General features: G+C 44.0%; 5 protein-coding genes across 8 annotated transcripts; 2 read left to right on the forward strand and 3 right to left on the reverse strand.

The window, feature by feature from the left end:
* The first annotated feature begins 45 nt into the window (after positions 1-45).
* Positions 46-1,062, forward strand: LOC108127540 (kxDL motif-containing protein CG10681). The gene is made up of 3 exons (XM_017244664.3): positions 46-255; positions 309-481; positions 539-1,062. The coding sequence occupies exons 2-3, from the start codon at positions 315-317 to the stop codon at positions 993-995; spliced, it is 624 nt and encodes a 207-aa protein (XP_017100153.2). The 5' UTR covers positions 46-255; positions 309-314; the 3' UTR covers positions 996-1,062.
* On the reverse strand, positions 1,004-2,326 carry LOC108127539 (EARP and GARP complex-interacting protein 1). Its single transcript, XM_017244663.3, has 2 exons — positions 2,078-2,326; positions 1,004-2,029 (listed from the first exon to the last, which is right to left on the reverse strand). The coding sequence occupies exons 1-2, from the start codon at positions 2,246-2,248 to the stop codon at positions 1,052-1,054; spliced, it is 1,149 nt and encodes a 382-aa protein (XP_017100152.2). The 5' UTR covers positions 2,249-2,326; the 3' UTR covers positions 1,004-1,051.
* Positions 2,327-2,698: 372 nt separating this feature from the next.
* Positions 2,699-4,184, forward strand: vih (ubiquitin conjugating enzyme vih). Of its 2 annotated transcripts, XR_011442778.1 has the most exons (3): positions 2,699-3,087; positions 3,153-3,825; positions 3,877-4,184. XR_011442778.1 is itself a non-coding variant. In XM_017245091.3 (2 exons), exons 1-2 carry the CDS (start codon positions 2,984-2,986, stop codon positions 3,580-3,582), a joined length of 534 nt encoding a protein of 177 aa, XP_017100580.1. In that variant the 5' UTR covers positions 2,699-2,983; the 3' UTR covers positions 3,583-4,184. The 2 variants fall into 2 exon arrangements, 1 of the variants encoding a protein (XP_017100580.1); XM_017245091.3 differs by having other exon boundaries at positions 3,153-4,184.
* Positions 3,691-5,879, reverse strand: LOC108127796 (zinc finger protein Paris). 2 transcript variants are annotated; one of them, XM_070279979.1, is made up of 3 exons: positions 5,758-5,879; positions 5,236-5,695; positions 3,691-4,843 (listed from the first exon to the last, which is right to left on the reverse strand). In XM_070279979.1, the coding sequence occupies exons 2-3, from the start codon at positions 5,662-5,664 to the stop codon at positions 4,169-4,171; spliced, it is 1,104 nt and encodes a 367-aa protein (XP_070136080.1). In that variant the 5' UTR covers positions 5,665-5,695; positions 5,758-5,879; the 3' UTR covers positions 3,691-4,168. The 2 variants fall into 2 exon arrangements, with proteins under 2 accessions (XP_070136080.1, XP_017100578.2); XM_017245089.3 differs by having other exon boundaries at positions 5,236-5,879.
* Positions 5,880-6,233: 354 nt separating this feature from the next.
* On the reverse strand, positions 6,234-13,417 carry sti (sticky). 2 transcript variants are annotated; one of them, XM_017244776.3, is made up of 7 exons: positions 13,009-13,417; positions 12,703-12,947; positions 12,293-12,643; positions 10,840-12,207; positions 9,201-10,703; positions 8,052-8,247; positions 6,234-7,994 (listed from the first exon to the last, which is right to left on the reverse strand). In XM_017244776.3, exons 1-7 carry the CDS (start codon positions 13,271-13,273, stop codon positions 6,385-6,387), a joined length of 5,538 nt encoding a protein of 1,845 aa, XP_017100265.2. In that variant the 5' UTR covers positions 13,274-13,417; the 3' UTR covers positions 6,234-6,384. The 2 variants fall into 2 exon arrangements, with proteins under 2 accessions (XP_017100265.2, XP_017100264.2); XM_017244775.3 differs by having other exon boundaries at positions 12,281-12,643.
* Positions 13,418-13,743: the final 326 nt, after the last annotated feature.

Genomic DNA, 13,743 nt, shown 5'->3' on the forward strand with positions numbered 1-13,743 from the left:
GTAAAAAATGCAAAATACATTGATAAGGATTTTGGCATTTTACAGCACTGTTTTAGTAATTGTACCAAAAACAGGTGTTACAACAAAAAATTTTCCTCTCTAAGCTAAACAAAAGTTTATTATTAAATATGGAAGTAACTTATTGTAAAAACAAGTATAGTTAATATGGATTGATTAACTGTCCACCACGTAAAACGTTGGATCTCACCCAAAAACGAATTGATATAATTCCAAAGATAAGTCGAGTGAAAAAAGGCATGTAAACAAATCAATTTTAGAAGTGAAGATGATTAACATTCATCCTCTAGGCAATAATGAGTCACATAGGCCTAAACGATGCACAACAGTCTCAGGATGCCACTCCAGACTTGGAATCTTTTACGGGTTTCGGTAACTCCGCCGCCGAGGCTTTCATACAGAGTCTAGCTGGAATGGTGAATCAGGGTGATGTGGAAAACATGATAAGGGCACAAAAGCAAATGCAAGTCAAAATAAATATTTTAATTTGAAACTGAATTAATTTTTAAATTTCTTATAGGCTTCAGCGTTTTGAGAAAACCAATGAAATGCTGCTTAACTGCAACGCCCTCTCCCAGAGTCGACTGAAAAACGCTACCGAGGATTTCAAGCGACATGTTAAGTGTCTTAATGAGATGAAAAAGGATCTAGACTACATATTCCGCAAGATTCGAGTCATCAAGCAGAAGTTGCAGCAGCAATATCCCACTATTTACGCTGAAGTTCAACCACAAAGAAGCAGCTTGGCCGAGGAGGCGGAAGAAGAGGCTTGCGCTCGGAAACCAGCCGAGAATCCAAAACCCACTGCTGCTTCAGGGACAAAGAAGAATGCAGCCACTATTGAATACGTGCAAATGGAGGAGGCTGTGGATAATGGAACTGTGGAGATCGAAAATGAACTCATAAAGCGAGTGTGCTCCGTGGAAACGGCCAATCCCAATGACTCCTCCGACTGTACATCCGAGGATACAGGTTAATCAATACATACGTCTTTAAATAGTTTTACTTTTAGCATAAACAATAAATTATTGGCTTAAAATATAATCTGGTACTTGTACTGCTTTGGTACTTTCGAGATAAGGACGCGTCCGTCGTAGCTGAGCGATGCGAAAATCCACGGATCCACATTACTCCACTCTGCACAGTAAACAGAGTCCTCGTGCTGGTCGAAAGTTTGTAGGAGACCATCGGGCAACAATTTGTGGCGCTCCTCTGCCTCAGTACCACTAAAATTCGTGTCGTCAAGCCCGGTTTGCGCCTGAGTCTCAGAGCTGACAGATCCGGCACAAGTGAGAAGCACCTTGCAATCGCTGGAGCTGGAAAGCAAGAGCTGGTCGTGGAATGTATTAAATCGCACTGACCAAACCCAGTGCGAGTGGTCGCTGCGCTCAAACACCGGCGACTTGGGCATCCTGCAGTCCCAAATCCGCAAGTAGCCGTCATCGCCACCGGTGACTAGGTGACACTGTTTGTTGGGATTGCAGTCCAGATCGCGAACCATCTGTCCGTGAGCGTCGCTGATGCTCCAGGCGCAGTGCTGGGTGTCTCGCACGTCGTAAGCACTTAAGTTACCTTCGTGCAGGGCCAGGAACTGATGACCCTGATGGTGGTGCGACCACTTGCCGTTGGTAAAGTTCAGCGAGTGCTTGCTTGCCGAACCACTTGTTGGAACTTCGGCCACCACTCGAGTGGAGGATTCGGCTCGCTGCATCACAGCCAGCTTGTTGTCCACCACACAGGCAAGAGTTTGATCCTGGCTTGGATGAAACTCAACCGTTTTAACCCTCTCTCCAAGAGATTCCGTATTCAGTTGTTCCACGTTCTCCCATGGCAGATACTCCGATTTGAGCTGCTCGGCATCCGTGGGATTAAGATTCTCTGGAAGCGTTAGCAGTGCTGCTTGAGTCAACACCTGAGCTCCTTTTTGTACATTGTAAACGGATGTCAGCAAACGAGAATTGTGGGGACAGCTGTTCAGTTTCCAAACTTCTCCAAGGGCATGCTCGAAAACCTAAAAGATAATCCTTTTACAATCATCTTCCTTAGTTTTTATTATTACCTTAGATTGCACTGTTCCCTGCTCCTCTTCGAACTGAATTAGGTGCACCTGATTCGTTGGCTTCAAGGAGTTTGTTGCTATGAAGAAGCATACGTCATTACTCTCACCGTATTGGGGAGTTAGAGCACGGGCTTGCAGCTCTAGCCCATATATAAGGCTGTTTTCATCCATTTTTGTAAGATTACTTTATTGTTTTGATGGAAATAAATACATAGGTACGTGTTAAGAAAAGTACAAATACGAATGGTACCTAACAGTGTTGAAAAACATCAAACAAAACATAATAATTTAAATAAAATATGAGTATTATTAATGCATTTTTATTATGAATCTTGTATAATGAACATAATGTATTATTTATTTTATAAATAATGAATATACTTATATATATGACAACAATTCTTACAATGAATTAAATCGAAATGCACTTGATTTGATGAGGATTTATAAAATACGCCATCATTTTTACCTTTTTTTTATGAAGTTGTAACAAATTTACATTTTTAAACCTCATAAATCTTCGCTTCAATGTAAACTCAGTATTTTGTGATGAAATTTTTAAAATAGTAACCGTTTTAACGGTCGTTTCGTTCTGAAAAGTCAAAAATTTATCGATAGTTTCAGTTTCTGACTGGCACTGCCAAATACAACCTTGTGCACGCCCAAAGCAACATTTTTTCTCCTTCCATTTTGTTTTCGAATAAAAAAGTAAAGCGTAGCCAAGCACACACACAAAAGTGAAAAAATAGATTCGTAGGAGTAACAGACGCGATTTCCGATTTACAACTTCCGACCACAACAAAATTGCCACTCAACAGTGTATAGTGAATTTCTCAAGAGGAAAAGGCACCAAATTTGCAGAGCACCTTGCCATTGAATCAAATACGAGTCGAATTCCAGGACGCCATGGCTCAGAACATTAGCCCCGAGCAGAGCGGAACGGGGGGCGGTGGCAGCAAGCACAGTGATGACTCGCTGCCGGTGAAAGACAATCACGCCGTGAGCAAAAGGTGAGACCAAGCCCGGATGTCGCAAAGCCAGCCAGCACCAACTAACAATGTACGTTTCTCCACAGACTGCACAAAGAACTTATGAATCTGATGATGGCCAATGAGAAGGGTATCTCAGCATTCCCGGACGGCGAGAACATCTTCAAGTGGGTGGGAACCATTGCAGGGCCAAGGAATACGGTCTACGCCGGCCAGACATATCGGTTGTCGCTGGACTTTCCCAACTCCTATCCATATGCGGCACCTGTGGTCAAGTTCCTGACGTCCTGCTTCCATCCGAACGTGGATCTGCAGGGCGCCATTTGTCTGGATATCCTAAAGGACAAGTGGTCGGCGCTGTACGATGTTCGCACCATTCTGCTGTCCATCCAGTCACTGCTAGGCGAGCCAAACAACGAGAGTCCCCTGAATGCGCAGGCCGCGATGATGTGGAACGACCAAAAGGAGTACAAAAAGTATCTAGACGCCTTCTATGAGAAACACAAGGATACTTAGACGACAGAACACCTACCCATATGCATCCTATGCTCATATTGCGGCGTATTTATTTACATATAGTGCAAGCAACTCCACCCAACCGCCACAGAACTCCCCTCACTCATCATTCGCACATCTCTCCAACATAGTTTATGCTGATTTATGGCAACCGTGCATTTCTTATAGAGACGGATTATCTGGTTTTATTCTCAATTCTCCAAACAATAACAAAAATTAATTATATGATATATGAATGTATTGGTAATGTAATTTTAAAACAGTCCGTTCTTTAAGCTTAAGCATAAATTTTAGTTAATTGTTTTTATATACATGATGATTTGAAATGTGAACGGGTAGACGTCGCCGCCGCCACCCGCCTTTTGTACTGATGATTTGTAAGCGACTGTGCTGCGCCGGCCATTATGTGAATGTTAGCTAATTTTAGAGTAGCCTCACCGAATCAACCTCCACCACATTCATCGTCAATCCAATCATGCTGCATTTCCCCATCAAAAGGTTTAACAAATTCAAAGTAATTCAAATCATTGTAACAGTTGAGTTAGCTTGATGTTATTGAAACCACATAAATAAAAAAAAAAACGAATTATTGAACTACATTATCTAGCTTCTTGTGCTTTTTCAAGTGTTCTTTGAGCTCCAACCAGCTCTTGAAGATCCGACCGCACTTCCGGCACCTCAGCAGGCCATGGACTCCGTGCAGTCGCTTTTGGTGATCCAGCATGTTCTCCTTCGTGTAGAATCGTTTACTACAAAATTCACAACCATATTTCAGCTCATCCTGGCTGGAGTGAGTCCATTTGTGACGAGTGAGGTGAGCCTTTCGTCCAAAAGATTTTCCACATTTCTCACAGATGTGCTGAATGGATACTTCCTTTTTGTCGACTACCTCGTGTTGTTGTTTAAAATGATATTTGAGACTCCGGTAGGCAGTGTACACTTTATCACAGCTGGAACAGGGATAGGTTTCCTGCTCAGCAGTACTACTGTGCCTCTTTTGCAGGTGCTCTTCCAGAAGATTGGCTCTCGCATAACTCTTACCACAGTGGACGCAGGTATAGGGATTTATGCCCTCGTGCTGTTTCATGTGGGCCTCCAGCAGGGACGTCTTGTAGAAGCCCCGTTGGCACTCCTTGCACTCAAGGGTGTTTCTCGCTCGACGTTTCCTTTGTCCTGTGGAACTGCGTTGTGATAATGAAGGTATCTTTTCCTGTGTAAGGTCCTGCTTGGTATTATCATCCTCCATTATGTAGACTTCCTCCTATAGGGGGGGAAATAAGATACATTAGCAAAGGTTTCCATTAGTGGTCTTCCGGTTTAGGTCCCTTTGACTCAATCTATTATGAAATAATTTTCCAGATATTACCAGATATTTTGGAAATTATTAAAAATACCCATTTTATACCCAAATAAATTACGCGCCCGTATGCGAAGACGCGCCTCCTTTTCTAATACTATCGCAGCCAACTCTTGATATAGCCGCAAACAAAAATAGTTGTATACAAACAAAAGCATACGGGTGTTTATTTTTCGACGGCGTGTGGGAAAGTATTGTCTTTGCTGCTGCTAGGCAACAAATTTGAGCACCGGCCGTGATTAGATTATGGCGTAGGGGAATAAACCACACGAGCACCTCTCTGCCCATTAACTTACAATGTTTTTGGGGCCGAGTGTGTCCATTTGGGGCTTCTGATTAGTGGAATCATTGCTATCCGATGGCGTATCTAAATCCGGCAAGGAGACTCCAACATCCTGCTCCTCGATGCAGTGGTAGTCGATGTCCAGCAACAGTTTCTCAAAGTTGCGTGAGGATTCTTCGCACATGCGTTGAAAGTCGTGAAACTTTTGCACCAAGTGGTAGCAGCACTCGCAGATGCTTTTAAGGACCAGTTGCGGCTGCTGGAGCTCATCCTCCTCGTTCTGTTGGAGCCTCAGCATCTTTCCGGCATCGCCGCCAATACAGCCAAAATATTTTTCAGCCAAATCCTGCTCCCTGACGAGATTATATGAGACATCCTCGGGACCGAGAAGGACCAGGCATGCCCGACATATCAGGGTTCTCGTGACGTCCGTTACTTCCATCACAGCCGTTGTGGTTGAATCTGCGATGGCACTGTGCGCGCACAGCCTCAGATTTGAATTGAACATCGCTGGAAAAGGGTGCCTCCACTTTACCGGCATGGAATAAATTGAACTCAATTACCACAATTTATGGTAGTGCTGCAGTTCCGCGTCCAGCGCCGACCCACACACACGGCCGTAGTGCCCGCCGAGAGAGATATCACAACCACCACCGCCACCAGCAGTCACCGGGGCTTTCACTCAACGGGATATTGAAAGCTGATGCCGCAAAGCTTTGTGGGATTCGGAAAAGCTTCCCGAACTTGACGAATTTTTTAAAAGAATTTTTGTTTAATATGATTTTTATTAAATATACATTATAGTTTATTTTTTATAAATGAAAACATTTAAGTTCTTATTTATTTTTTAATTAGAGTCGCAGTTAGGGTTATTTTAAGGTTATTGAATGAGAGTGGTAAACGTTGTCACAAAATATTTAAAAAAATATACATATTAAAAATGAATGATTTAATCTAAATAGTAAAAACCAATGAAAAGTTAGTTAAAAAAAACGTTTAGTCCCATGTTGAAAAAGAATATTTAATTACTTTATATTTTCTTGCCAAAAATAAGTCTTATGAACATAAAATTTGTTAAATATGTACCTTATTTTATGTTACTACAGTTTTGTAGTATTTAATCTTGTTTCTTAAAGTTTAAGGTTTTTTATATGGTTTTGGTCTATACACTATCACCTGTCATAATGGATCCCAGAGTCACGGATGTGGCCACGGACGACAAGGTCTCCATGGAGACATTAAACTTTTTCTTAAACGCCTGCAGGGTATCCAGGTGATAGATCTTCTGCGAGCCATTGCACGGCCTTTGATCGATTGCAATGGCATAGAGATTTATGTCTCCACTATTCGCCAGCAGAGTGGACATGTAGTGTGGCAAGTAAACTCGTTGCAACTCGGAAGATTCTGAGGACTCCGAGGTATTGTCTCCGTTGGCCAACTCCTTGCTGAATGATCGGTGTAAGCGGATGATCTGCACGCTCTGGTAGTGGGCGACGAATAGGAACGGCTCCCGGTAAACAAAACCCGTAGGGGCATACACCCAATTAAGATCGCAGGGCCTCGAACGGCAGCCAAACTCGTCCACAAAAACGCCGCACTCTGCAAAGCAAAGCAGATACTCTTGCCGGGAAATCCGCACAACTGTGATGGGCTGACACTTGGCCGTGTTCTGCATGGACTTATCAGCTAGATCCACAAACTCCTCGGCCGCAAAGTTGTCCAAATCAATTTCGTAGAACTTATCGGAAGTAACAATAGCCGAGTGTCGGGTGAAGAATATTGAGCTAACCGGAGTGGCAGTGTCCAGTGCTCGAACAGGCTTGAACATATGCAGCTTGAGGTCGTATTTGAGGATTACAATCCGGGTGGAGGTAGCAGCTATAGCCACCGAATCCAATGCGTTCTCCGTCTCGTTGGAAATCAGCACTAGTTTCCATTTTTCCGAAGGAGTTCGATTGGCAAATGGCAGTTCGATGGCAGAGGTCTCCAGCACAGGCTTGTGGCAGGCGCTGGAACTCTGGCAGCGCGATTCCAGCTGCCGGTAGTCGCACTGGTACATCTTTTCTCCAACCGTTCCCACCATGATCGCTTTGGCCAATCGTGTCGAGATTGACATGCAGTACACCGATTCGATGCCGGTGATGTGCACCAATCTCTGAGACTCCAAATGATAAGCATACAGTCCAGTATTGCAGCCCAACAGAAGAATTTGCTGTTCGGCCACCTCAAAAGCACAGTTTACTTCGATATCCTTTTTGACGGCCTGATCCTCCGATCCGTCTGAGCTGTACACCAGAGTTCCAATGTATTCGCTAGATCCTGCTTCACTTGCGGTCTCGACCTGATCTAAATTCACACTCGAAACAGATGGAATACTACTCAGATCATCGGCTGATGGAGCAGTTGGAGTGGTTCCACAATATCCCTGGACATTGGCTCGACACTTGCGGTGAGTCACGTCCTTGCATTCTTTGCATTTCCAGAACGGTGAGCCAGCGAGGATGACCTGGCCACATACTGTGCACTCCGATGCGTCCTTCTTGGATTCCTGCAGCGCCAGCTCGAAGCGATGGTGCGATGCCTGTTCAGGAGCTTGAACCAAAGGTTTCTCCGATGTCTTCAGCTCAACCTGACTTTTGGTGCGCTTCAAGGTGGCCTTATCCTTTTGTGGGGAACGTGGCACAGCCGCTATACTAACTGGCCTCTGCTTGGGGGCATCTGAGTCTTCGTTGACCATCGTGGATTTCCGTGGTGAACGTAAGGTGGCGGTTCCTAAAACAATTCAAAACTGTTACCATCAAAAATACATAATTTCTTTGTACAACCCACCATTCAACTGTGCCACTTGCTCCTTCAGCATGCTAGATACTTTCTGTTCCCGTTTCAACTCCTCCTTTAGGGCACGATAGAGAATAGAGGACTCCACATCATTGGGTGATACGTTCTCCTTATTGGTGTGACTGGAGCCGAACAGTTTGTCCGCCAGCGTTTTCTTTTTCTTCGACGACAAATCTTCCACTTTGAGCTGAAAATAAATGAATCTATTAGTAAACAAGAAAGGTTACCAATCGTATATGGTATCCCTCTTGACTATAAAATAATTACTAGAGAAGATAAAGCCTTCGCAATAAAAGGGATCCTCCAGAAAATTTGAGAAAAAATCTAAAAAATATTTTGTTCTGAGATTTGGATGCAGATTGGTAGAGAATCGATCTACAAATCGTTTAAGATACTCCGCTCAAGGATCGGATGAGAATTGCCAAAGATATGGCCTTCACTGTGGGCCATATTGGGCTACCCATGCATTTTCGGTATTTCGGAAGGGGATCCTCCAGAAAATTTGACAAAAAATCTAAAAAATATTTAGTTCTGAGATTTTGATACAGATTTATGGAGAATCGATCTACAAATCGTTTAAGATACTCCGCTCAAGAATCGGATAAGAATTGCCAAAGATATGGCCTTCACTGTGGGCCATATTGGGCTCCCATGCATTTTCGGTATTTCGGAAGGGGATCCTCCAGAAAATTTGACAAAAAATCTAAAAAATATTTTGTTCTGAGATTTTGATGCAGATTGGTAGAGAATCGATCTACAAATCGTTTAAGATGCTCCGCTCAAGGATGGGATGAGAATTGCCAAAGATATGGCTTTCACTGTGGGCCATATTGTGCTACCCATGCATTTTCGGTATTTCTGAAGGGGATCCTCCAGAAAATTTGACAAAAAATCTAAAAAATATTTTGTTCTGGGATTTTGATGCAGATTTGTGGAGAATCGATCTACAAATCGTTTAAGATACTCCGCTCAAGGATCGGATGAGAATTGCCAAAGATATGGCCTTCACTTTGAGCCATATTGGGCTCCCAAGCATTATCGGTATTTCTGAAGGGGTTCCTCCTTGGGACGCCCCTTTACTCGGGGACATATTGTCATCCCCATACATTCAGGAAAATTAATGAAGAAAAGGGAGCTTACCTGGAGATAGTCAATCAGTTTCTTGTGCTGAGCCAGAGTAGCCATGGATTTGATGTCCCTCTGGACATAGAACTGCTCCTTTTCGGCCAGTGTATCCTGCAGGGAATCGATCTCCGCATTCAGATCAGATTGAGCGGCCTCTAGATCTCTGATTTGCGCCTGGAGGATAGCCACCTCCTCCTTCCTGTGGAAGAGCTCGCTCAGGATCCGCGCATTCTCTTCCTTGAGGCTGATCAGTTCTCGCTCAGAGTCCGCGCTCTGAACCTGGTAATTGGCATTCTGACCATCCAGCAGCTCAGCTCGCTCCTGAGTTGCAAACAAGGCATTCGTTTGCTCCACCAACTGGTCCTGTTGAGCAATCATCCTCTTCTGCTGATCCTTGAGGTTCTCCCTAAGCTCTTCGATTTCCGATGCGAGCACTTGGGCCCGCTGCTCCGACAGACGCTTCTCCGACTCGATTGCCGATAGTTCCTTGCGAAGTTCGGTTAGTTGGTCATTCCTTTCTCTCAACTTCAGGTGCACTGCATCCAGTTGAGATTTCTGGGACTTGTTACGTTCCTGCTCAGACTTGAGCATGGTTTCCACCTCGGTCAGTTGGTTATCGGTAATGCTGCAGGCATACTTCAGTCGCTGGAAGTTATCCTTGAGCTGCTTAAGTTCCTTTTGCAGAGCCAAGGTGGTGTCATTGGTTGCCAAGCTTCGGGAACGCTCCTCTTGTAGTTCCCTCTGAATGCTCTTATTTTCCAAAGTGACGCCATCAAATCTAGTTTGGATTTGTTTCAATTTCTGCTTGAGCTCCGTTTCCTGCTGCTCCAGTTTGTGGACGTTGGCCAAGTGCTCGATTATCTCCGATTTGCACTTCATGCGCTCCTGCTCGGCCTTTTCCCACTGCCGGTGCTCCTTGAGAACCTCACGCTTCGCAGCTGCCAGCTCCTGTTTCAACTCCTCGATCTTCGAATCCCTCTGGCGGGTCTCCTCCTGCGCTGTTTTCAACATCCGCTGCGATTCCTCGTTGGCATTTTGAGCCTTTTTAATCCGATCTTCAGTGAGTTCCATGCGTCGAGCGAGCATCTTCTTCTCGGAAAGAGCTTCTTCGAGTTGCTTCTCTACTTTCCAAAGCGATAGATTGGCGGTCCGAGCGGCTTGGCGCTCCACGATCATCTGCTCCCGCACGGCCGCCAGCTTGTCTTCCAGTTTTTCGTTCTGCCGCTCCAGAATGTCCCCAACGGTTTCTGTTCCCGGCTTTCGAGTGGAGTGGCCTTTAGTTGGCGAAAGGCTCTGCTCGTTGAAACGCTCCAGCATCTGCTCCAGCTTGGTCACCAGAGCTTGGAGCTGATCGGCACGTCCCTTCTGATGGGTTTCACCCTCTTTGGCGGCCACCAAATCGGCGCGCAGCTGGTCTTCAATGGCGTTTAGTTCGGTTAAAGATCCAGGGGCAGTTTCATAGGGAGATGCATGAGAAGCAAGTGAAGACTCAGCCAACTGGCAACGACATTCAACAAGCTGCAGAAGTAATAGAAATTAAAAGATAATCAGTGATTTTGTGTGGATTTGAAGGTTAAACAATTCGATTGTTTTGATTTATAAACTATCGACTTTCGATTAGTGATTATATAAATGAAAATCTGTCAAAACTCACCTGCAATTCCCTCTCGAGACGTTGGCACTCAGCCCTAGCCTCTTGTGTTTCATTTTCCCTCAGCTGCAGTTTTGTTTCCAACTTGACCTTCTCCGCATGAAGGTCATTGTTGGAGGCAATCTCCTGGTTCAGTCGCTTTAATATTTCTTCAATATTTCGTTCTGTGGCCATTTTAGCTTCTTGTGTGGACTTACTAGAACAGAGAGACTCATCCAGTTCGGTACGAATTTCTTTAATCTCCATTGTCATACGGCGATGAGTGTCTTGGGAGTCACGAACCTTTTTTCGAAGGTCGGTAAGTTTCTGTTCGTACGATTCTGCCATCTGGCGTTTCTGTTCCTCATTGTTGGCTTCGTTTCGAAGATTCTGTTCCTTTAGCTGCTTCAACATGTCCTTGTAGTTTTGTAATTTGTCCGACAAATGCTTGCATTCTTCGCTCTTGAAGTTGAACTCCATTTCGCGAGCATCCAACTTCTCCAACGTGGAGGCAAGTTCTTGCTTTTTATCGGCCAATTGTTTCTCATAGCGTTGCTCGGAAGCTATCTTGGCTTCTTCGTATTTCTGTCGATTTAGTCGCAACAGATCTGTAATGGTGGCTTCCTTCTTGGACCACATTTCCTCGTCAATTTTGGCAGAGCTTTGGAGTGTCTTTATTTGGGTCTTGCAGTTGGCCAACTCCATTGTCTTTTCTTTAATAATTTGCTGCAGCTTTTTTATTTCCATTTTGGCGTCGACCACCACTTGGGACTTGTTATCGGTTTTCTTCAATGACTGTTGGGCTCGCATGAGATCTTGTTTAAGCATGGAGATTTCGTTCTCTCTGGTCTTAAGTTTATGCTGCAGCTCTTTCAGCTTTTCTTGCAGTTTTTCATCAGAGGACCCGGTTAGAGCCGACTTCTCCATGTGCACAAAACTGTATCCAATAAAGGGGAGGTCCTTGCCACTAAAATCATGCGATTTCATGTTGGTCGTCAATGACTTTTTAGCCACTCCCGGATCTCTACGAGACTTGTGCCGAGTACCGTCCTCGAAGTTGGACGTATCGTCGTCTGATTTAATGGTCGGGATAATAGGTGGCACCTGAGAGCGTATCGAACCCCACTGTATCTCATCAAAGAAAGGATGCTTCTTTATACGTTCGTAGGACAAACGTCTTGATGGATTCGTCACTAGCGACTCTATAAGATTTCTGTAGTTATGGGAAACCTTCAGATCGCTAGGGAAACTGATCAGTTCTTTTAGATGACTCTCCTCACAGTGTGAAAGGATCTTGGAATATGTCTCATGTACATTCTCCTCATGGAAGGGCGTAGTCTCGCAGATGAGCTCGTATCCAATAATCCCCATAGACCAGTAATCGCAGCTGACCTGAAATAAGTGTATTTACATCATTATTGTACTTATTTTCTCTTTAAGTATTCTGGGCACTCTGCGATCGTACAGTTCTACTCACATCGTGCATCGATTTTGATAGTTTGTAGGTGGATATGGTTTGCAGTAGCTCCGGAGCTATATAATCAGGAGTGCCAACTGGCGACAAGCTAAGCACATGACCATCTCGATCCAGAGCAGCTGCATTACCAAAATCAGCTAGCTTGATGTGTCCAAAGCGGTCAATCAAGATGTTCTCTGGTTTAATGTCCCGATGAACATAGCCCATTTCGTGGAGTGTGTGAAGAGCCACAGTGAGTTCTGCCAGATAGAAGCGGGCCAAGTCCTCGTCGAAAGGACCATGACGAGACATGAGACTTAGCAGATCCCCACCCGGCATGTATTCCATGATCAAGTACAAGTTATCATTGTCCTAGAAATTATGACTCAATAAAAATAACTACTCAGGAGGAGAATATGTAAGACTCTTACTTGAAAAGCATACTGGAGGTTAATAAGCCACTCTGAGTGGCGTGTGGACATGATATCCCGCTCCTCCTTGACCTGCGATGTGGTCACCACCGACTTCTTGATCTTCTTCATGGCATAAATGTCATTGGTTTGTCGCTCCACCACCAAGTGGACATTGCCAAAGTATCCCTGACCAATAAGTGCTTTGATAAGAAAATCATCTGCATTTACTCGCAGTTTTCGAGTCTCCTCCACGATGGGTCGAACTATGTAAAATAAGGCATATTGGTATTTAAATGCTTCCGGAAAGGGACAGGTCTGACTCACATTTGTTGACAAACTCGGCAATGTTGCGATCGCGTTTTTTCAGCGAGTCCTTGTCGCATTCATTGTACAGCAAACAAAAGGCGTCCAAAAGTCCTTCCCGGCATACAGTCTCTGCTAAAGCTGCGCTGGTCGTGCTCACTGGCACAATGCTCCTTCGTGAAGAGGCTCCAGTGGCGGGCTTCGCACTGACGCCTACTCCTTTTCCCAGGATTATGTTATTTAAGCGCGCAGTGCGCACGCTTATGGGATCCAACTGTGGCGGCATGTTTATATTATATTCACAATTTTTTGTTATTTTATTTAAGATATTAAATCAGTTGAACACAAAATGCCAGCGCATTTTCAGTTGGCGATTACTTTGAATGGCTGGAAAATGAAGCGCCGAGGGAAGCCAATAAACCAGGGATGCAGACGCTCTCGTCAGAGTTGCATCTGCTGTTTTAGAGTTTTAAATTTCAAGTAATAACAAATATTTTAATTAATGAAAAGCAAAACTAGCATTTAAATTGCAATCTTTTTCTTAATTTAATTTTTATATTCTTAATATTCAGCACTTGGTATAAAAAGAATAAATGGACCGATAGTTTTGTAAGGTTCATCGAGATCATGTACTAATTGGTTGTCAAGTTAATTAATTTTTACTAATTGATTTTTTTTGGGGAAATATTCATAAGCTTATGTCTAACAAGCTCTTGCTCTTGGAATAATTAAATTTTGAAATAGGAATCTTATCTA

This window comes from Drosophila bipectinata, chromosome 3L (genome assembly GCF_030179905.1).
Source record: "Drosophila bipectinata strain 14024-0381.07 chromosome 3L, DbipHiC1v2, whole genome shotgun sequence".
Lineage (NCBI taxonomy): Eukaryota > Metazoa > Arthropoda > Insecta > Diptera > Drosophilidae > Drosophila > Drosophila bipectinata.

Coding starts and splice junctions, on each gene's coding strand:
- sti (XM_017244775.3), bottom strand. CDS start 13,273: ATGCCGCCACAGTTGGATCCCATAAGCGTGCGCACTGCGCGCTTAAAT. Junction 12,948..13,008: donor TGCCGAGTTTGTCAACAAAT/GTGAGTCAGACC, acceptor TATTTTACATAG/TTCGACCCATCGTGGAGGAG. Junction 12,208..12,280: donor TGCACGATGTGAGTAGAACT/GTACGATCGCAG, acceptor CACTTATTTCAG/GTCAGCTGCGATTACTGGTC.
- LOC108127540 (XM_017244664.3), top strand. CDS start 315: ATGAGTCACATAGGCCTAAACGATGCACAACAGTCTCAGGATGCCACT. Junction 482..538: donor ATAAGGGCACAAAAGCAAAT/GCAAGTCAAAAT, acceptor AATTTCTTATAG/GCTTCAGCGTTTTGAGAAAA.
- LOC108127539 (XM_017244663.3), bottom strand. CDS start 2,248: ATGGATGAAAACAGCCTTATATATGGGCTAGAGCTGCAAGCCCGTGCT. Junction 2,030..2,077: donor AGGGAACAGTGCAATCTAAG/GTAATAATAAAA, acceptor ATTATCTTTTAG/GTTTTCGAGCATGCCCTTGG.
- LOC108127796 (XM_017245089.3), bottom strand. CDS start 5,763: ATGCCGGTAAAGTGGAGGCACCCTTTTCCAGCGATGTTCAATTCAAAT. Junction 4,844..5,235: donor CACTCGGCCCCAAAAACATT/GTAAGTTAATGG, acceptor CCCCCCCTATAG/GAGGAAGTCTACATAATGGA.
- vih (XM_017245091.3), top strand. CDS start 2,984: ATGGCTCAGAACATTAGCCCCGAGCAGAGCGGAACGGGGGGCGGTGGC. Junction 3,088..3,152: donor AATCACGCCGTGAGCAAAAG/GTGAGACCAAGC, acceptor GTTTCTCCACAG/ACTGCACAAAGAACTTATGA.